General features: G+C 47.5%; 2 protein-coding genes and 1 pseudogene across 9 annotated transcripts; all 3 read right to left on the bottom strand.

The window, feature by feature from the left end:
• Positions 1–249: 249 nt before the first annotated feature.
• On the bottom strand, positions 250–1,658 carry LOC107509250 (GTPase IMAP family member 4-like; the record flags this gene model as incomplete). Its single annotated transcript, XM_016141650.2, is given in 2 exon segments — positions 250–1,166; positions 1,168–1,658. Coding segments are annotated over 2 exon segments (918 nt in total), but the record flags the coding sequence as incomplete, so codon positions are not given.
• Positions 1,659–9,423: 7,765 nt separating this feature from the next.
• LOC118610817 lies at positions 9,424–9,542 on the bottom strand (annotated as a pseudogene).
• Positions 9,543–12,422: 2,880 nt separating this feature from the next.
• On the bottom strand, positions 12,423–17,083 carry LOC107502470 (GTPase IMAP family member 7). Of its 8 annotated transcripts, none has more exons than XM_016129697.2 (4): positions 16,951–17,083; positions 16,479–16,519; positions 15,227–15,293; positions 12,423–13,896 (listed from the first exon to the last, which is right to left on the bottom strand). In XM_016129697.2, exon 4 carries the CDS (start codon positions 13,856–13,858, stop codon positions 12,977–12,979), a length of 882 nt encoding a protein of 293 aa, XP_015985183.2. In that variant the 5' UTR covers positions 13,859–13,896; positions 15,227–15,293; positions 16,479–16,519; positions 16,951–17,083; the 3' UTR covers positions 12,423–12,976. The 8 variants fall into 8 exon arrangements, with proteins under 8 accessions (XP_015985183.2, XP_015985184.2, XP_036086588.1 ...); XM_016129698.2 differs by having other exon boundaries at positions 16,946–17,064; XM_036230695.1 differs by lacking the exon at positions 15,227–15,293 and adding an exon at positions 15,520–15,596 and having other exon boundaries at positions 16,955–17,045.
• Between the last annotated feature and the right edge of the window lie 5,078 nt (positions 17,084–22,161).

Genomic DNA, 22,161 nt, shown 5'->3' with positions numbered 1-22,161 from the left:
GGTTATTCAGTGATTTGGTGACCTTGAGCTTGGTCAAAGGCTCCCTATAGAGACATCCGAATACAGCATTGTTCTCTTATCTGTTGAATCTCTGTGTTTTGCTTATTCTGGAATTTCACTTAGTTGAGTTCTGAAAAATCCCTTTTCCAGGAAATGCTTTGTTCTTCAGAGAGTGGGCAGATAATAAGGAACAATTTGAGTACTTCCATAAAAATTGTCATTAGACAAATTTACATTCATCTAGAAAGATTTCTGTAAGTCTATTTATAGATTACCTAATAGAAATAAGTGACTTTTCTAACAAGCCACATGGGTAAAATGATCACGGAGGTCCTAAAGGCAAAACTAAAGGAGTTTCAGAAGCCACAGGGGGAGAACATTTGCCTAGCTGGAAAGAACCTAGAGGAGAAACTTTGACTAGAGATAAACAGAGAAGGCTCGGGGTCATCTTCATATCTCCTGCATGCATTTCTTTTCTCTGTGCTTTTGAGAAAGAATTCAACAGATGAGGAGCAGCCATACTTTCTGCTTTGGGGTTTTACAAACTTGAGAAGTTGTCCCTCCCCTGTTAAATGAATCGAGTGTCTACCAACTGCCAACAGAGAACTTTACTACACTCGCGAGTCCCGAGAGCGCGACAGACAGAATCGGATAGCTCTGACTTTAGTGAATGAGTTATATGCGGCAGGGGCACCAGGAAATGAGCAGGAAATAGAGAATAGACAGATTTTCGTTAAGCTTATTTGCCTTTAAACAGATGTGAGAAAATATCAGAGGCAATCTCTAATAGATCCAAGATGAATTCCAATATCCCACTCTGACGCACAACTTCATCTCTGACGCGTTGCTGCCTTACAGTATAGATTTCATCCTTTTCTGCCAATGCCGCCATCATCCTCCCTTTTCTCTGTTCCTTCGCCAGCTCGTCCTGCAGCTTTCTGATTTCCTCTTCATACTCCACTCTTATCTGCCTTTTCGCTTTCTCCAGCTCTGTTCTGTAACGCTCTTGCATGATGCGGACCTGTTTCTGAATCTCCTCCTCGGCCCTTTGGTACGTCTGATGCGTGTAGTATTCTCCGTCGTTTTCCATCAGCACACGCTGGACCAGGGTCAGCAGCTCTTCCCTCTAGTTCTCCTGCTCGGCTCCTATGGCCTTATTGTGCACTGTAGCGACCGCGAAACTGGCTCACGAGCTCTCCGATGCCTTTGTCGGCTTGCCCTAAGTAATCCTGAATATCCATGCCATCCAGGTCATCTTTCCGGGTGAATAAGAGAATGATGTGCTTCCTAGCGCTGGGCCCAAACATTTTCAGCATCTCTTTCGTGGCCCCGTGGTCTTCCGGTGTGTAGCGGCCCACCGGGATCACCAGGAGCAGAGCGTGAGGTCCGGGGGAGGTCAAGAGGATACAGCGAGCGATCTCCTTGCGCGTTTCGGCATTGGGTACCTCGGTGTCGAAAATGCCAGGCGTGTCCACGACGACAATCTCTCTCCCGTTCCACGTGGTGCTCTCTTTCTCACAGACCTTGGTGATGGATTTCGCTGAAATGCCAGAGCGAAACACTTTCTCTCCAAGGATGCTGTTTCCTGTGGCGCTCTTTCCTGCTCCAGTCTTACCTACTAAGACGAGTCTCAGCTGCGAAGCTCCGGGGTCTTGGTTTCAGAAAACAAAAGCCACGGTGTTAGGATTGACCTCCAACTGTTTCCCCCGCAGCCCCGCCCCCCGCCCCCACCCCCAACCCCCGTTTCCTGTTCCAGCTCATCTTCCAGAAGCTGGAGCCCTTTTCTCTTGCCTGCTGGGGACCTGAAGCCCTGGGCCTCTTGCAGTTCTAGAGGAACGGGGCACTTTTCGGGCTTTTCTGGAGCTGTTTGCTTTGACCGTTGGTAGCTAAGTGCCCACAGAGGAGGGTAAAATGGTTTAAGACTCTGAGCTGACGCTGGTAGCTGTTCCTCAAAAGCAGAAGCGGGAAGTAACACATGATCTGACTTCAGGAAATCACCGTGCAGAAGGACAGACTGTCCCTTTATGTTTCACACATACAACCATGTCATCAGGGATTATGACCCAGAGGAAAATAAAACGCCTTACATTTAAAGTTACGACCTCGGTGTAGACACCTAGGGAAGTTTTTCTCTTTTAAACTGATATGTTGAAGAATTATAGCCGGAAAGTATTGGCAGTTCTGTAGAGTTACTCTGAAATCCCCTGCTACATAATAAATAATAATAATAATAATAATAATACTAACTCTCTGCTGGGAGGGAAGAAATATGGGATGTACTGTGAGACTCTGGAAGAAACTGCTGGGTCAAAACCAGAGTGGCCAGTTCTTCTGAAAGAGCCGCTTCTCAGCACAACCGGCCTCCCAGCCCAACAGTGGCCCCTAATGCTTCAGGCCTGTCTCAGTGTAAGCAACTCCCACCTCCTCTCCTTCTTCCCAATACATGGGAGAGGGAGGGGGCTGTTATTTCCAGATGTGTTGCCTGAATCATCTGCTAGAAGCAAGAGGCTCTCGCTGGTCTTCATCTGACTAATTAGGATGAGCCCAAAGTCACCTTGTGAGATGGTACTAGAACCATCTACAATGACCTAATCATTGATTTCTGACACTAACCGCCATGAAAATGGAAATGGTGAGAATATTGTAATGGGGGTCTCGCTTCTCTAGAGACATGGATCTCACTATAAAAGGGATTTACAGAGGTCCAGTCAAGGTGTCGTAGAAGGAAGACTCTGCTCTCACTTCCTCTCACGACCACACCAAAATCATAACCAAACTACAGAACAACCATTACTGGGAGCCGCCTTAGGTCTGGCTGAACGAAAGTCCTACAACTGGGCACATACATAAGAGGTCACCTCGAGACTGGTAAGAGGGGTGGAGACGTAAAATGTCCGGGTCCCATTCCCACGTTGGCAGTTGAGCATTGGGAGGGACGTTTTGGCTGCAAAGAACATTCCCCCTGGATGAACGAGAGGTCCCGGCTCCACACTGGGCACCCCAGCCTAAGGTTCCAGTGCCGGGAAAAGAAATCCCCTCAACCTCCGGCTGTGAAAACCGGAGGAGATGCCGGCTGAGCAGGCCACGTGAGGACTTTACTCACTGATGGACTCACTCACTCTGAGCTTCAGTGCTGGGGCAGCTGCTCAAGGAGCGTCGGGGACACACAGGGTGACTCTGAGTTGTTGGGCTTCAGGTTGAGGGCTGGAGAGGCGGCTTTCTCCCAGGCAGAAGTGCTGGCAGTCCCCAGTGTTCCTTCGTTGAGCCCTCCCCGCTCCCAGCCTGCAGACACAGGCGGCCGCCATGTCTGGTTCTCCATCAGCCTGATTAACACAGGTCACTCTGCCCAGGTGATTCCTTGAGACCCCGCCTCTCCCAGCTTGCTGGCCTGCCCAATCCACCTCCAGGGGTTTATTCCATACAAATGGCCTGACTTGGCTCTTTCTGCAGACTTTCCTAAAATCTCTCAAAGGTTCACAAAACCCAGAGACACAGCATCTGGCCTCGGTTTCCCCCGTACCTTTTGCTGAGCAGTTCCAAGGCCGGCACTAGTGGCAGCCAGCCTCAGTTCCTGGCTCAGCTTCTCAAGATGCCTATAAGCCCAGCACGGGTGGCAGCCATCTGCTGATTGCTTGGTGATGCTCACCAGATGGCCGCAGAAGTTCACAAGCAGCAGCTGAACTTGGCCTGCAGCTGGACCCCTCCCAGGAGGCCCTCCGGCTTGGAGCTGGAGCACCACCCAGGGCCGCATCTGGGGAGGAAACCCGAGGGCAGAGAGGGCAGGCACCAGAGCCCAGCTAAAGCTCTGTAGGGTCAGCCCGTGCACAACAGCCCCTCTACTGATCTCCGCCAGTCCTCACGACCAATGAGCCTGAGGGTCAGTCACTCCCACTGATGAGCAAACAGCAACCAAGGCTCAACTGCGGTAGCAGGGCACACACAACCCACACAAGGGACACACCTGGAGCACCTCGCTCGGGTGACCGGGGAGACCGCGCCACGGGGCCCACAGGACACCTACTTCACAAGGCCACTGTACCATGACTGGGAGACTTAGGAGCCCTACATAATACATAGAGACAAGCAGAGGGAGGCAGCCAAAATGAGGAGACAAAGAAACATGTCCCACATGAAAGGGCAGAAAAAGAACTAAAACGGGAAAAGAATTAAACAAAATAGAGACAAGTAATCTATCAGATGCAGAGTTCAAAACACTCAGGATAAGGATGCTCAATGGTCTTGAGGGATGAGTAGACGAACTCAGTGAGAACTTTAACGAAGAGACGGAAAACATAAAAATGGAGATGGAAAACATAAAAGCGAACCAGTCAGAAAGAACTTTGGTAATGACACAGAGTGCTAACAACCTTAAAGGGAGGTAAAAGACACAAATTTCTGAGGATGGTGTGTGTTTAACCAAGTGTAACTCTCCTTAAATAGAGGACCCGGCATAGAATGAATCAGGCACTAGCCCTAAGGATAAGTGACATTCCAGAAGAACGTGACCTAAACGACAAGGATGGCTATGTCCCTAGGTGAGATAGGGGAACAAAAGCCAATCGAAAGAATAGGCATGGTGTAAATGCATCTCTGTGGTTCTGAAGCCAGTGACTTAAAGAGAGAAAGGGTCGGGTTCTATTGTGTCTACAGCTTAAGCCTGGCTAGGCTTGGATCATCCTCTAATTAAGTGTGGGAGTGAGAGCAGAGATTGCTGTGAAATGCAGCAGTTATTTTAAGGACTATTAGGAGCCCCCAGCCATTACTTAGGTATTCTTATCTGGATTACAGGGTTCAGTGCATACAGGATCATTCTGAGTTACGGCTTATTTTTGTAGTGACACCCAGGTTTGGGCTGAATGCTTTCACAATAAAGCGATGTGTAGAGGGAAGTTTCCGGTTTTAAAGGCTTCTATTAAACATGAACAACAATTTTAAAATAATCCTGCAAGATACCACATTTAAAAATTGGAAAAGAAACAGCAAATTGAACCTAAAGTAAGGAGAATGAAGGAAATAATACAGGGGAGGAATCATTGAAATAGAAAACAGAAAAACGATAATGAAAACAAAAGCCGAGTCTTTGAAAATAATGAGATTGACAAGCCTCTCCCTATACGAATTAAAAAAAGGTAAAAATATACAAATTGTCAGTATCAGGAATGGAAGAGGGAAAGTCACTGTAAATCGTACAGATACCAGAGAGAAACAACCGACAGTAATGAGAAACTTTATGCCAATAAATTCAACTGTGTAGGTGGATTAGACAGGTCCCTTGAAAAGCACAAGCTGGCAAGAGCGACCCAAAAAGATATAGAAAATCGGAAAAGCCCTATATCAAAGAAAAAATTAAATTGCGATTTAAAGCATTCCCACACACACACACACCGGTACAAAGTGAATTCATTGGTAAATGTCAATAAACGTTTAAGGAAAAAAGTTGTATATTAACCTATCACAGACTTAGAAAATAGAAGACAAGGGAACACGTCCCATTTCATTTTAGGAGGCGGAACAGACCATGAGAGCAGAGCAGACGTCCCAAGAAGAAAGGACTACAGACCAGCATCCTTAATGGAAATCGATACTTATGACTTTTCTTACCTGTAGAATCTAAAAAAAAATAACAAAAACCAGCTCATGTAAATCCAGAAAGCAGATTGGCAGTTGCCAGAGGTGAGGGGGTGGGAGAAATGGTCAGAGGATCAAGAATCAAAAAATAAAATATAAACTAAAATGAAAACCTGTCGCAACGTGTACACACACATGCAAGCTACTGGGAGATGCCGACGCTTGTGGGAATCACTTTAAAAAACTGATCCCTGGCTCTACAAGAAAAGGAGTGAAGTGTATTTCAGGCAAATAAAATTTAATAAAGCACGAAAATCGCCGTCATTCAGGTATGACTGGATGTGGACATGGTCATCGGTGGTGGCCGATTGATTGTAAAGCTGGCCACGACTGTCACAACACTTCACCGCGACGCCCTTTCCCATCGTGAACTTCTGTCTCTCTCCATCCAGAGGCGGAGTCTGTACCTGCACCTTTCTGACCCTCAGAGCTTCAAAGGCTTTGCAGTTGGGTTCTCAACAATTTCTGGTCTTTTCTGCATTTCCTGTTTTTTCTTCACATTTTGAAAACCCTTTTTCAGCCCATATATTTATTTTCTCACTTGAATTTGGTGGTAAAGAGACCAGAGGGTGGTGTTCACACGTATCACAACACGGTCCCCAGGAAGTCTGTGGTCTATCGTCACCCATTTCTCAGAATCTTCTCACATACTGGGGAGTGGAAGCATCGGCCGAAAGAGGTGTCAACAAATTTCTGGAACGCAGGTGACAAAGGGTGAGCCACGCAGTCAGCAGGACCCCAGAGAGGGTGCAGCGGAGGTGGCTGCAAATGCTGACCGGGGCTCCCCGGTGGGGTTTGGCTTCAGACACCTCAGCGACAGTGCGGCGGGGCGCTGGGACTGACAGCACCCCATGTTTTTCACATTTTATTTCCTGTTTATTAATTAAAATCATGGTGTTTGTATACATTTTCATTTATTTTTTTAAATTTTCCAATTTTGTTTTCATTCCCTAGGTGCTGAAATCCCCACCACCCTCGCCTTCCCCAGGGCAGCAGTGCGGACATGGGGGGCAGGCCCTGGGGAGTGCAGGGCGCCAGTTCTTGCCCGGGGCCTCCACCCTGGGACCTCAGAGGCAGGGACATTATTTAAAAGTCATTAAACAAACAAAGGAGAACATATGTTTAAATAGGAATCCAAGACAGGTGTTCAGGTTCAGTTGAAGATGCCACCATAAGACAACTGACTCCATAATCCCCTCGCTTCCCCCTAATCCAGAGCCCCACACTTCAAGAAGACGGGTCTTCTCCAAACATTAGCCCCTCTCCAAAGAGAACCCTCGCATTCTGGCATAGGGGCCTGTCCCGCTCTGTCTGTCGCCTCAGCTGAAGCCTGCGGTCACAACCCGCACTCCAAGTTCCAGGCCGCTTTTCTAATGACTTCTCCCGAAGCTGGAAAAGGCAACCAGGGAGAGCTGGCACTTGAAGAAATGCGACATTTTGAAAGGGAAAGAGAGAAGGCGAAAATCACGGGCAATGAAAATAACCCTAGTGGGAGCCATCAACTCAGGAAACCAAAACACAACCAGAAAAGGAAGGAAAAGATCCTAACCGAACAAATAAAAGCATTCTTCTCTTAGGTATCTACGTAATTATCCCTCCCACTAAAATCGACGAAAAATACTGAAACGTATTACAAATACGGTCTCTAAAGCACGCGTGAGCAGGCAAGACAATCAACGTTCACGGAAGCGGAGCGAAGCGCGGGTGGAAAGGGAGATCGTAAGGACAGGACAGCGGCTGGCCGTCATCCTGAGGGTGCATCGCGGAAGCTGGAGGACTTCGGCTTTGCTTCTCAAAGCCCACCGACGTGAGAATCAGAGGCGAGGGCTGATTCAAGGCGCGTCTCATAAACCCCGAAGGGCTACCTCCTCCGAGAAGTTAGTGAATTCTAACTGGTGAGTGGATGATCGGTTTGAAAAAGAAAAGGCCAGAAAGCCATTGAAACTGGCAAAAGGTGTGTATAAAGGGAAAACAGAAGAGACAAAGGTACATAAGTCTTTCAGGAAGTCATGCTTGAGTGCTTTTCTGAACCGATGACATACACCCATCCAGTCAGCCACGGCATCTAACGAATCCCAAAGAAGACAATCAGGAGGGAACTCACACTTGGATAGGGGACGGCGCAGTGGCAGGGCATCGAAACAAAGAGAATGCCTTAACGGTGGCTGGGGAAACGACCTGGGCAGGGGAGAGGACAGGGGAGCCGCTGAGGTCTGACTGGCAACGAAGGCAGCCAGAACACAGCGGGAGCGGACTTGCCGCGCGTCCAGAGACGCCGGCAGGCGCCCCGCAGCTCCAGACTCGGGGGAAACCCCTGCTAGGAAAGAGGGGGAAACAAGCGCAGTTCACACAGCAAAGGGGGAGTTTCTGCTATTGCTACAACCTCATGAAAGACATTTCTAAAGAACGTACTTGAGGCAAGAGGAAAGTCCCAGATGGTAAATCAGAGGTTAAAGAAAAAAAACAAACAACTAAATTTAAATGAAGATCACCAATACGAAGTAATAGAAACAGCCTCTAGGGTTTAAAAAGAAAAAAATATAAGAAAATTAAAATACACAATTATAAATATATAGACTGAGATGGAGGATGGAAATGGAATTGAAATGTTCTAAAGTAATTTATTGCATAAGAGGAATACAAATATATAGATTACCATTAGACTTTGATAAGTTAAGAATATGTGTTACAATCATTGAGTGGTCACTACAAAATTAGGAAAAGTTATGCAATTTCCAAACTAGTAACGCGAAAATAGCATGTGAAAAGAATACCCACAGAATCAAAATTCAACCACGGTGAAGAAAAAAAATGTATTGTGAAAGAGGTTAGACAAGTAGAAAGCAAAATATAAAATCTTATAGATGTATCCACACAGATCAGGAGTTATAATTATGAGAAATGCATCAAAGGTTTTAGTCTAAAAAAAAAAAAAAACCACACGCACACAGCTGTAGGAATGGATTGTAAAAGAAATTTAAATCTAAAACATAGAATCAGAGAAAGGTTGAAAGCAGAAGCAGAGACAAATATAGCATTCGAATTCTAAACAAAGAAAAAGTTTCACATGAAACAGGCTTCATTCAATATTTACTGAGAGCTTACTCTGCGCCAGGCACTGTTCTAAGCACTTAGACACTTTGGCAAATAATAGCAAGTGAATATCCTTGCTTTCTGGATCCCCCGGTGTTCCTTGACAGGACAGAAAATAAACAAAAAAAGGAAGAAATTTATAAATTCGAAAATATATGGGAAGATGTTCACTTACGCAAAAAAGAAAACCACAGAGTGAGTGCGGTAAAAAGGGATTGTGCGTGGAGAAGGCAGGTGAGTTCAGTAGTGCGCTCAGGACACAGCTACAAAGTCCCACGCGCCGCGCTCAAACATGGCTTTGTATTTACACGGGCCCCATAAAGAGTCTCACAGTTACACAGAGAGTCACTGAATCACAAGAGAAAACACACAGATCAACATCTCTCTGTCATTGCCAGAACAGGCAGATAAAGATCCAAAAAGGACACAGAAGATCGAAGCAACAGGATTAATGACCTTGATCCGAAAGACACATACAGACTATTTCATAAAATTGCAGTCAACTGTTTTCAAGCACACAGGAGACCCTTCACTAAACTGGTGTTATGTTTGTCCTAAAGAAATACTCTCAAAGTTTTATACGATCGAAATGACATAGGCCACATTTCCTGACCCCAACGTAATTGAAGATATAGAATCAAAATGCCTTATGTTTGGCAATTGGAGAACAAAGCTTTATTTTTTTGTGTTGTGTTGTTTACGCCACAACGGCACCTGGTCTTCCTAGGTGGTCTCCCATCCAGGTACTAACCAGACCCGACCCTGCTTAGCTTCCGAGATCAGATGGGATCAGGCGTGTTCAGGGTGGCGTGGTCGTAGGCCAAAGCTTTCAATAATGCCTGAATCAAATGAGATGTAACAGAAATTGACGTTTAGAACTGAAGCATAATTAGAATACTTCCTTTTAAAGCTTACAAGATGCAGCTAAAAGAGTAATTACAGGTGCAATTTTAGCTTTAAATGTATATATGAGGAAGACAAGAACGCGAAATACATCTTAAGCGATAAGAATATGACAAAAGAAGGGTAAGCGATGAACTGAGAGGAAGCGTTTGTTTCTTTCACATATCTGACAAAGCGTTTGCAAATATATTTGATAAAGAGCTGACAAAGGACAGAATACATAAAGAACTCTTACAACCTATTAATAAAAACACGACACAATTTAAAATGGGCAAAAGTTATGAATAGGAATTTTTGACATATAATGAGCTGCATAAAATAGGACATAGAATCGAATGCATTTTTGCATACGTATCCACCAGTAAACCATCACCGCCACCAAGATGCCAACTCTGCGCATCGGCCGCCAACATTTCCTCACGCCCCTCGTCCCCCCACCCCCGACAACCGCCTGTGGACCGAGCCAGCTACACAGGGCGACCGTCCGCTGACGTGGACGGGTGAGTGGCCGCCACCCAGGTGCGGCACTGAGAATGCTCCTCTGCGACGGAGAGGACGATGGCGACGATGACGTCCTGCGACGGGGCAGCGCGTTCATTCCACATCCCGACTGGGAAAGAACTGTCGAAAACCAAGCGCTTCTTAAACGAAAGACAGAACGTGAGGACCACCGTGTTAGATTCTACATCTTTTATATTTGTTTCCAAAGCCGAAACCTCTAGGGCGTAATCTGAAACCAGCCCCGATAGGAAGGGCAGGGAGAACCCCAGGAAGAGGAGGACCTCCGCAGAGGGGCAGGTGGCAGTTTTGTGAGTGCCTGAATAGACATGGAAGACCTGCCTTGGGTGGCCCTAAGGCAAGGAGTGTTCCCGCCTGCCTGCCAGATCCCAGGAGTTTATGCAGAGGCTTGAACTAGGCCGAGTCCCATTAACATCCTGACAGTGTCAACAGCACCTTAGGCTGTGTCCTTGGGGTGGCTCCTGGCAACCGAAAGGGCAAGCTGAACACGCACTCCAGGAAAGAGTGGGGGCGCGGGGACAAAAAGGATGGGATTGGGAGGGAGCCTCCGATCCCCCAGGTCCAGCTTCCAGGTCGATTGGAGGTCATGTCCTCTCGAAACCACCCCCCACACCACACAAGGTAACTGAACACCGTGGGTTCCCCTCTGGGACTGTCTAAGCCAAAGGAACACAAGTCTTGTGGGCAGAAAAAGTTTCGTTTTTGCGGTGACAAGTAAAGGTGAATCGTGGCGAGGCTCAGCCTCCTGAAGGGAGGGCAGCCATGGCTTCCGTGCAACACCCGGTCCATGGCACGTTGGGCTGCAGCTGGCTACGCTCACGAGTCGCTCGCTGCTCAGGCCAAGTTCATCCCCTCCGAGCTGCCCCTGGGCACGTCGCGCTACATGTTAGCATTGAGTGAGAACTGCCCAGACCTTGAGACTTCTGTCATGCCCGCCACCCACACTCCTCCCCTGTGACGGGCTCTCTCAGCTACAGAGAATTCTGCTCCTTGATGTGCCCTGAGGGCTCAGCAGAGGATTTCACTCACAGGAAGGGGCCTCCTTCGTTGGCTGGAGGCAGTGGCCACGGCAACAATATGCCACAGACAAGAGAAAACTCAGGTTAATAGACCCCTCCCCACCCCGAAACCAAGGACGTCTGATTTCAGCCAGAACCCCACGACCCAAACCATTGACTTAGCAAGTACCCTGGGCTTGTGTCCTCATTGACTCAGTAAGATGATACACACTAGCAGACCCCTCGGGTATGAACACCAAGCATCCCGCTTGATTAATGACAAGAAAATCATTCTTATCCTTGAGGGAATTGAAAATAAAAACAATAATAAAGACCAGGGGATGTCTGAAAGAGACAGGAAAGTGGGCGTCATTTCGACGTATCACTCAGGATTTAGCAGAGGAGATGGCCCGCTCTAATTAGGTCCTTGGAGAGAGTCCCGTGTGGGGGCCGCCTGCAAGCCGTGGACACAGGGTATGGGAACCAGGACGAGGGGGAGTGTTAGTAACAGCAAGGAAGTCACATCCTAACCCTGGGGGGCTGGTGAGAACCGCATCCCTGAAGGAGACTTGGGCGGAGAGCAGACCGAGGAGAACCTGGGACCTGGGACCCGAGGCTTAGGGTCCTGGCTCATCGCAGATGACCCTGCCGGAAGCGAAGCAGCCGGCCAAATATCCTGACCGCTCTGCCACCCCCGACTGACCCTGCTTGGACTTCCCGGCAGCAGAGGCCAGAGAAGCCACTGACGGGGCCCACATTCATCAGCCTCCTGGGGCGATGGGGTAGGGGAAAGAAGGGCCAAGTGCGCACCTGCGAGGCAAGCGAAAGTGTTTGGCCCAGAGGACACTGTTAAGTTACCGGCCGGGGCATTTCAAGGTAGAGTGGTACCCAAACAGGAATCCAGAGACCCGGTAAGAGATTTTCTCAACTCCCAGACCCCCGTGAACCACGGAGCCATCTTGCAGGAGAAGCCGGATGCTTCACCAGCGACGGGCCCACAGACCTGGACTGAAATGACAGGCGGCCCCAGTGGGGCTGACACCTGACGTGCGCGGGATTTCTCATTCCGATTGTCCTCGACGGAGTCTTTGGACTCTGCGTGACAATCGTTGCTGCTCGGGCCAATTTTGTAACTTCTTACATCTGATGGGCTTGAGAGGGGGGTGGGCGTTTGGGTGGGGTGGGCGGTTAGGGGGATGGGGGGTTTGGGGGCGATGAGCTGGGAAGATGTTTCCGTTTAGCTACAACCGCATAACAAACCGTCCCAACGCTTAGCGCTTAGAAACAACGGCAGTAATTTATTTTTCCTCGCGAATGTGCAGTTTGGGCAGGACACGCAGTTGGGATACCCCGCCTTCGCTCTTGGCAGCTTTGTGCGCCGGGGCTCGACTGGCGGCCGCGGAAGCCACGTCCGAGTCGCTGAACGTGTGCGGCTGGCCAGGAGCTCCGGCTGGCAGACGCAAGGCCGGCCAGGGGGCTGCGCCAGCCACCTCAAGTCCTCTTCACGTGGCCTCCCGGTGGGCGCCGCGGGCTTCCTCACATGGCGACCACGGTGCAAGGGCCGGCACCCCGGGAGAGCAGGGCCGTGCTGCCTCTGTCCAGCCTTAGGAGTCACGTGGCATTGCGTTGACCGTCTGCTGTGTCTCAGAGCGGTCGCCATGTCTACCCGGCGTCAGGGAGGGGACACACACGCCGAGACTCGACAGAAGGGTGAGAAGCCGAGATCTAAGCAGAGCAAGTGGTGCAGAAGACACCACGGGAGCCGCTTTCGGGAAATGCAAAATGCCACACTAAGCACTGAGGGCGAATTAGGAGGGACAATATGGGCTACCTAACTACCAAAAACGATGCCATATTTTCGAAACTATGTCCAAAATATATTTGAAAAGACTTGCAAATACATTCTCTTCAGCTTCTTCCCTTATATTTTTAATTCGTTCTTCATTTTTTATCTTTAGGCGTTTTATTTCATCCTCCTTTTCTTGCTGTGTTTTATGACGCATCTCCTCTACCAATTTAATTTGCTTTTCAAATTTATCTGCATAGATTTTCTTCAATTCCTCTTCCTGACGTTTCAGCCTTTCCTCGGCGTCCTTGTAGATGGTATCCGAGAAGTAAGCCCCGTCATTTCCCTGCACCATCTGGTCTATCAGCCCCACCAGCTCCTGCACGTGAGCTTCTCTCTCAGGCGAGCCTGGCTTCCCCTCCATGTTAGAGAAGGCGCAGCAGCGGCCCCCGCACTCTGCCAGGATGCTTTTCAGTTCCTTACCCGCATTGTGTATAAATTCACTCAGGCTCTGATCCTTTAGCTCTTCTTTGCGAGTGAACAAGACCATCATGTGCTTCATGGCCGACTTCCCAAAGACGGCCTTGAGCAGTGCAACGGTTTTCTGATCTTCCTCCGTGTAACGGCCCAGCTGCAGAATCAGGACGATGGCGTGAGGCCCCGGGCTGGAGAACAGGACACAGCGGCTGATTTCCTCACAGGTGGTCTCCAGGGTCTCCTTGGTGTCAAAGAGCCCTGGGGTGTCAACAACAAGAAGCTTCCTCCCGTTCCAGTCCCGCGGTGCTTTCTGACAGGTCTTGGTAATAGCCTGGGCAGCAACTCTAGAATCAAATGCTTTTCTCCCAAGGATGGTGTTTGCTGTGGCGCTCTTCCCGTGTCCGGTTTTCCCCACCAGCACAATCCTCAGCATGTCGTCCTGATGGCCGGCCATGTTCGTGTCCAGTGTCTGGGATTCAGGTGCACACAAGCCTTTCAGGAAGGGAAGGAGAGGGAAAAAGGGTCAAATTAGGTAACTGTGGAAACCATTCCAGTCCTCTTTTTTTTTCCTTTTCCTCCTTGAACGTTTATAATAATCTGTTATTCATATTGATTCCAGTAGAGACAGAAAGGTGACACAGTTAAATTATTATGGGAAAAATAATAAAGTGGTTACAAATTTTTCCCACAAGAGTCCAAGGTCCAGGTAATTTCACAGGGGAACTCATTTAAACCTTCAAAGACCTGAGCATCTCAAAGATTCTTAGACTATTTCTGATCATAAAGAAGAGAAAGAAATCTTTCCAATTTATTTCCTATGAATCAAGTATAATATTGATCCAAAAGACTTCACCAATAACTAGAGCTACAGATGTATCTCATTTGCGAATATTGATACAATAATTCTAAATAAATCATCACACACTACAAAAGTAATACACCGTGATTAAGTGTGATTTATTTTAAAAATACTAGGGTGGTTCGACATGAGAAAACTGGTTGTTACAACGTGTCCCATTAATAGATCAAGAAGAAAAAGACCCAGGTGCAAAAAATACATTTGACCAAATTCAACACTGACTCATGTTTACAGCATTTCATAAAACAGCAATGTTTAGATAGTTCTTTGACACGCTTTGCTAGAATATGAATGTAAAATTTTGTCATCACCTTTTTTCTCCAACAGCGAAAATAATGGATTATTATAAAGTTCATTGGATGAGGAGGAAAAGATTAGCCTGCGCCGTTAAGAGAAAGAACAGAGGGAATGCTAGCTTTCCTGGAGAGTCAAACTTTGCGGTTTCCATCATTAAAGCGTGTGATCCTGGTGCCTGATGAGCGGGAGCAGGGAAACCAGAACAGAAGATGCAGAAATCCACCCAATCAATCACATTATATTCGCTTATATTCAATTCAGTTATATTATGTTACATTTATATTCGATAAGGCAGCATCTCACAGTAATGGGGAAAAAAGATGGACCGATAAGCAAGGTCGGGGTAGCTATACAACTATACAGAAAAAGATAAATCTGTATTCATTACCTCACGTCATTCGAATTACAAATATTAGAGATTTCAATGTAAAAAATGAATCCATATAAATAATAGAAAAAAACCATGAGTCCATTTTTTATAACTGGGGGATGAGAGAAATATTTCTGAGATTCAAAATGGAGTAAGAAAAGGACTAATAAATTTGATTACATGAAAATCTAAAAGGTAATGCAAGGCAAAAAAAAAAAAAACACCATAGACAAATTAAAGCACAAAGGTCAAGCAGGGGAAGAAAAATTTTCATAAAAAAATTGTCATTTGCTTACAATTCAACTCTATCTGGGTAGGTAGATTCACCAAAGAGGGTGAATTTTCCTATTATACAAAGAAAGTCTAAAAGTAGAGAAACAAAGATCGACAACTCAATAGAAAACAGAGCAAGAGATATCATTAAACATTTCAAAGAAATAAAGCGTAAATATGCCTCAAATATATAAAAAGATATTAACGTTTATTCATAATAGAGATGAAAGCAAAACACACACAAAAACAAGCAAACAAACAAATAAATAAAATGAAAATGACACCTCTGTTTCTGAGATAAGATACTATTTCTCACCTACACGTGTGGCAACACCCCAAACGTTTGCTGGCACAATCTGTTGGTAAAGGTGTGGGGGAAAAACAGGTCGTCTCCTGTGTCACCATGAGAATGGGAAAAAGGTCCAAAACCGACAGAAGAGATGTGTGCAATGTTTCGCAAAAGTACAAATGCATTTTCCCATTGTTTATCAATCCCAGTTTTAGAATTCATCCCAAAGCTACACTGACCAAAAACAAACAAACAAACGAAACAGAAAGAAATGATGCATAGGGCTATTTATCGCATCATTATTTAGAACAACATGAAAGACCAAAAACCTATCGAATGGTCATTGGGAGCGGACTGTCGAATAAACAAACTAAGGTACATTCGCACGGGGAAGTACTATCCATCCGTAAAAAGGAATGAGATGCATTGTTCTATACCAGTATGGAGAAAACTTCAGATTATATCTCAAGTGAAAATTAGTGAAGAAAATAACGTGGAGTTTGCCTACCATTTCTCCAATAAGGAGGAATATGAACTACACATATTCATATATATGAAAAAGCAATGGCAGGATAATCTGAAAACTAAGTCAACAAAAAAGTTACTTATATGGGGATAAGAGAAATGGGTTGGGGGCAAGACAGGGCTAGAGCTTAAAATTGGATGTCTCTAAGTACACTTAGATTTCATAGAGTTGATCTTGGAACCACGTAGACAGTTACACATTTATACAACAAAATTATATTTATATTTTCTCTTAATACTAGTATTGAAATTTATATTTCAATACTAGTAAATTTATATTTCAATACTAGTAAAAATTAAAAGCAAATAAAACAAACACACTTTCATTTTGTGTGGCGGATGAACCACAGAAAGAATTGGTCTGAGAGATTGAAAATGCAATAATTTCATTGTCCAACTTTAGTGAGAAATATCTTCAGGACAAAAACGAAAACCAAAAACCTCCACAGCACCCTCCTTACCTCGTAACCACGGGTCGCACTGTGAGGGTCGCAGCGTCTCCCTGTTAAATATTAGGGGAAAATCAGCAAGCCGACTTCTAGATTTCCTGCGCCATTAATGACATGAATAACCCCCAGAGAGTCGCCACACTCTGTGGGATCCAGCTTCTTCTGTAAAACGAAGGCTGTAGACTGGGTGGTCCCTAAATGACTCCGGGGACCTGCTTGAGGACACTAATTTCTTGCGAAGGGAAAAGGACGGCTTATCAGGCAGCCCTCCGTGTGTCTGTCACAACAGCAAATGCCTGGAAAGTGCGCTGCTCGGCACAGGTTTGTCCTGTCTGGGACGAGACCTAGGGACCTGGTGCTGCGAATGCTCCTTGCTCCCCTGCACCACCACCGCTCTGCGGCATCGGCCCCCGGGTGCAGCTGGCACACACCTCGTCCCTGCTCAGACCAGAAGCCACCCCCGGGCACACTCCCTGCACCTTACTGGCCTCACAGCTCTGTCGCTCGGCGGACCTCTTCTGGGCCGGGCTCACTTTTGCTTCGGCGAGGTGACGAGTTGTCAGGTTTTCTCCAAAGAAGCTGCTCAAGCTGGTGCTTTGGCTTCACGTGTGAAGAACACAGGCTTCTGCTCTCCAACTCCTCAGAGCCAGCAGCTCAGAAGGCGTGGGGCCAGGGGAGGAACCGCTGGTCTTTAAAGAGCCAGGAAGCTCGCCCCGCCCTTTGGTGGTGGCTGCAGTGTGTCAAGGTAAAACCTTCCCTTCCACGTGCCTGCCGACAGCATAAACACCCCAAAGCAATGTTTGTTGTTTTACATCACGGTGGTGGACACAAAAGGCACGAATCTTGCACAGTGTCCGAGCATCGTCCCTGTGCGCGGGGAGACTGCGGATGATTCTGGAAGAAGGAAGCCGGGCGTGTGACTCGGTGTCCCCCGGGCAGCTTCCTACTGATTGAACAGTGGACGCTGTGTGAGGCGGGGCTGGCTGTCAAAGCCCTCACACTGGACAAGATGTTCTAGTTGTCACTGTAAATTGTGTTTATTATATATTTTGGCTCACTAGATTGAGAAACTAGATTGAGAAACCAGATCGGTCGCCGCATAAGCCGGCGGCACCGCCAGGGCCAGACGCAGCGGGGAGTAGCGGACAGCGGGCTGGCCACCCACGGCGGGGAGCGGCTGGACTTCGAACAACGGGGTTCGGGGCAGTTTCCATGGGCCAATTATTGGCATTAATGATGTGGGTCCCTGGTGACAGTTTTCCAACTTCCGCCAAAGGCACAGATTGGGACCAGCTCCAAAATTCGTGAGATCTGGCACGGAAGGGAAATACGGGGCCCTTTGCTTAAATATCGTTAAGAATTTCAAGACGACATCAACGGGGCGCTCGACCAAGCGAGGGGCGCTTGTGAGCACAGGGCCCCAACTCTACAGCTCACAACCCGTGAAGCTCAGCTTGACCGGGCTGCCCATGTGGGAGTCTACAGCAGAAGCAGATCCACGTCTCCCGCTCGAAACATCTCCCCCACTGCCCGGTTCCATTTCATTCTACCTATCCCTTGAAGGGAACGGGTCCTGCCGCAGGTGTCTTCCATGTGTTCCTGGGCAGCTAATTGCTTGTCCAGGTGCTACGTGCAGGTACATTGTTACGATGCCCAACGGAGGGAGGAAGCGTTGAGATGGGGGGAGGATGCAGGGCTGGGACGTTGACAGCCCCGAGGCCACTGGCCACGGAGGAGCACCTGGAACACGGCGGTCCCACCAATGAACCCTAGCTTAGGGGGCGATCGACCCCTGGAAGATTCGTGATGAATGGTGGGGTGCCTCGTACCTCTCCTGGTTTGCCCACCTGGGCCTCATTGCTACGAGCTCCTTCCCACCTCCAGCCCCGCTGCGAGCCACCCGTCTCCCTGCGGCTGGTCCCCACCGGCGGGTCCGTGAAGGTGACCCCTCCGCACGATGCCGCTCCTTCCACACAGTCAGAAGCAAGGACAGGAGCGAGGAGACAGCCTCGGCTTCCTGTTTTACATTGTCCTCTTACTCTGTGCATCACAAGCACACGGCAACATGGATATGCATTAATCTTCCGAACGGCTGGAGGTTATTAAGACATTTCTTTAAATCCTATGGGAGTCTGCCTCGTGGAAATCAGGGCTTCTCCTGTGCTATGGCTCAGGAAAATAAGCTCAAACTTATTAAGATATTGGAAGAATAAAAACAGGAGATGAAAGCGAGGGTTCCTCACCGTCTCCTGCCTCTTTCACAAATTAACAATCACCCTTGGTGTATCAGCCTCCTATTGCTGCCACGACAAAGCCCCAAAAAGTTAGTGGCCTTAGACGACACAGATGTATTCTCTTACGGTTCTGGGGATCAAGAGCCTTATGTCAGCTATGCAAAAATAAAATGAAGCTATTAGCAGGGTGGGTAGTTACTGGAGGCTCCAGGAGACAATTCGTCCTTTGCCTCCTCCAGCTACTAGAAGCTGCCAGAATTCCTTAGCTTGTGGCCACATCGCTCCAATCTGCTGCCATCATCCCATTCCCTTCTTCTTTCTTGATCTTCTCGCCTCTCTCTTATAAGGATCTTTGTGATTACTCAGATAATGAAGGACAATCTCCCCTAATCTCAAAATCATTAATTTAATCACACCTGCAACGACCCTTTCACAATAAGGTAATAATTCACGGGTCCCAGAGATTAGGACATGGCTGTCTTTGATGCTGGCCATTATTCAGCCTCCCTCATGTGGATAAATTAATCTCTCTTGCAACTCACCCTTTCTTGCCTGATCTGTAAAATGGAGCACTTACTTCCTGGGGTTATCGTCAGTCCCAGGAACTGGGATGCTGCTGTAAAAAAAAAAAAAAAAAAAAAAAAAAAAAAAAAAAATGCGGAAATGGTTTTGAAAGAAGGAGATCTTTGAGCACATGATGGGATACTGCTGGATTGCCCTGAACAGACTGCTGCTGGACATCTGAACGTTACGGGTGAGATCTCAGACGGAAGTGAGGAGCGGACACTGGAGGACAGGTGATCCTTGTTATAAAGGGGAAGAGGAGTCGCTGAATTATGTGCTATTGAGCATTTAGCTGCGGAGATTTCCAGGCACATGTGGGAGGTGCAGCCTGGTGTCTCCTCGCTGCTTATAGGAAAGTGCAAAGGGCAAGAGTTCGGAGCGATGCGTAGGAAGCAAGGAAATCCAAGGATCGGCAGAAACCACGAGACGTTAGGAACCAGCAAGGAAGGGTCCTCCCCTGGGCCCTCAGAGAAAGCGTGACTCTGCTGCTTTCCGAAGTTAAACGCCTGGAAATACGAGACAGTACACTTTGTGGTTGTGGCTGCACGGCGCGCGGCGGTCTGTTACGCCAGCCCTCGGGGCCTCATACTCGCCTTTCTCTCTCCCTCCACTTTTCCTCTTGCCTGCCTTTCGTTCCATCCTCTTAAGCACCCCGAGATTCTCCTTCTGCGTTACATAGTCTGAGAAGCCCGCATTTACTATGAAAAAAAAAATGTTTCCCATTCTCCACCCATACATGAGGTCCACGTGGACCAGGGGAGGGTCAGTGACATGTGAAATGGTGGCTTTCCAGAAGGCATTTTAAAACTCTGTCCGAGCCTGTTTTTTGGTGACTCCTTGTTGCCCGGGATTCCCAGAATCTATAGCTACCACCAGCCCATCCTCTTTACTTTTACCCTTTCTGAACTCAGGCACTTTGCAGAAGTAAGCATTTGCCAAAATTTATACAACACCAAAAACAAATGCCCCAAATTGCCTTTCATCAAGAGAGACAGAGGAAATGAAGGCCTCTTGAACCCATAAGGGGGCCAGGCCAGCTGCCAGACTGGTATGGGCTTGCTAGGTTGCAAGACACCTCTGCCTGAAAGCATGGCCCAGTCCCGCCAGCAAGAGTCCACATCACACTCTTACAGAATAGCAAATCTACACAAAAGACTAGTGTTATTGGAGAAACAGGGAAGGGTGTTTCCTGAAAATAAGACAAATCAAACTTTAACGCATTTAATATGCAGGAGACACCAGCCTGGGCTGCACTTGGCAGCACAGGTCGACTGACTCCCACTGACGGCTTGGATCCTTATACCTCGCCGACACCGGTTTTGGTCCGTGAGCTTCGGAGTAGACCCTCATCTTAGCACATCAGCACTGGGGGTCTGCCATCGACACATGGAATGTGGTCAGGAGGAGCATGTGGGTCTGATTCTGCCACTATCAAGGTCTGTGGCCTTAGACAAAGGAGAAAAAAGCCCAAACCTCTCCGAGCCCCAGTATCTTTCCAGATAAGAAAATAGTGAGGGGAGGCATTACATCGTCTAAGCCTGATGCCTACTTATTACATCACACAATATTTGGGCCTCACCCAATGAAAACGAATGCCCAGCAGCGTGAGTCATGAACCCTGGTCACGTACCCATACGACTTCTCAGATGTTGGATGGTCATGGTGATAAATCTGTTACAGTGAACAGGAGACCTCGAAAGGAGACCCTAGGGATGGACCAGTACGGGGCTCTTGGCTTAGGGGGTCTGGTGTGAGAGAGCAGTATTACGATAGGCCCTCTTCTCCCAGTGCTCTGCATCCACATGGTCATCAGAGTGATAAACAGTTACAGACGGTGACAGATATCAGCTCTGTTTACCATTGGGCACCAACAGCCAGAGGAAGCAGCAAGCGAAGAAGCAGGTGCTTTCCTCTCTCCATTTTCTCTCATTCTCAGCATGCCTACGGCTCCCTGCCTTATTCATCTTCCAAAGACCTTGTCAGCTTACAATCCCTTCTTTTTTTTTACACCTACAGGCATGTCAGACGGGATTGGGCTTGTTCAGTGTGGCATGGCCACAGACCTTCCAAGACTTTTTAGTCCCCTCCCCACAAACCCACAATGTTTACTTGGCTTTCCCTGGAATGCTTAGCCATTCTGTGATGCCCGTGGTAGACGAAGAGGCTGCTTAGGAAAACGGGATTGGAGAGAAAATTCAGAGGCGGCCATATCTATCTGGTAGCATTCAGTAACTTGCCTTTTTTCTGGGATTTGCAATTTGGTTTGCACGATTTCTGCTATTATTTGCACTTCTTCCTTTTGTTTTCGATTCGACATCTTTTATTGCTTCATTCCAATCCTCCCATGAACAGAATTTTCTTAAACGCTTTATCACTAATGATAAGAGCTGTAATAAAATGTTAACGAGGAGCAAAGAAACTCTTTTATGTCGATCTCAGCATGTCATAGCTCAAAACGTTTTTTGTTGTTTTTCATAATCCCCTGTGTTTCCAAGAAATGAGCTAAGTGATTTATTGTAAATTGTCTTCTGCAGAAGAAAACATATTTCCTGCTTTGACCATAGCCATTTCCTGCTTGCTGTGTTCTACTCATGACCCCAAGTTGTGGTTTACACCACAGCGTAGAAAGGCCAAGTTCCAGGGTCAACGTTGCCTTATTTGTACCTGCTGAAGTGTTCAGAGGGATGAGAGGAGACAGGTAGAGCTGAGAAGAAACCTCGCCATGGAGATCGTCACACTGAACTGTGCTCAAGATCCAGTTCAGACCCCTCTGCGGGCGGGTGCTGGCTGCAGATGATTGGGGAGGGCTCTCCTCGGACTCTCCGAGGCCACACCAGAGCCTCGTTCAGCGCAGGTGCAACACTTAGCACAGCGATTCTTTTGATTCCAACATGAGC

The sequence above is a fragment of the Rousettus aegyptiacus genome, unplaced genomic scaffold, assembly GCF_014176215.1.
Source record: "Rousettus aegyptiacus isolate mRouAeg1 unplaced genomic scaffold, mRouAeg1.p scaffold_m13_p_13, whole genome shotgun sequence".
Lineage (NCBI taxonomy): Eukaryota > Metazoa > Chordata > Mammalia > Chiroptera > Pteropodidae > Rousettus > Rousettus aegyptiacus.
Note: the sequence above shows the minus strand (reverse complement) of the source record. Positions and strands in the feature narration are given on the sequence as shown.

What these genes read in the sequence shown, in the direction of transcription:
- LOC107502470 (XM_016129697.2), bottom strand. Translation starts at nt 13,858, where the DNA reads ATGGCCGGCCATCAGGACGACATGCTGAGGATTGTGCTGGTGGGGAAA.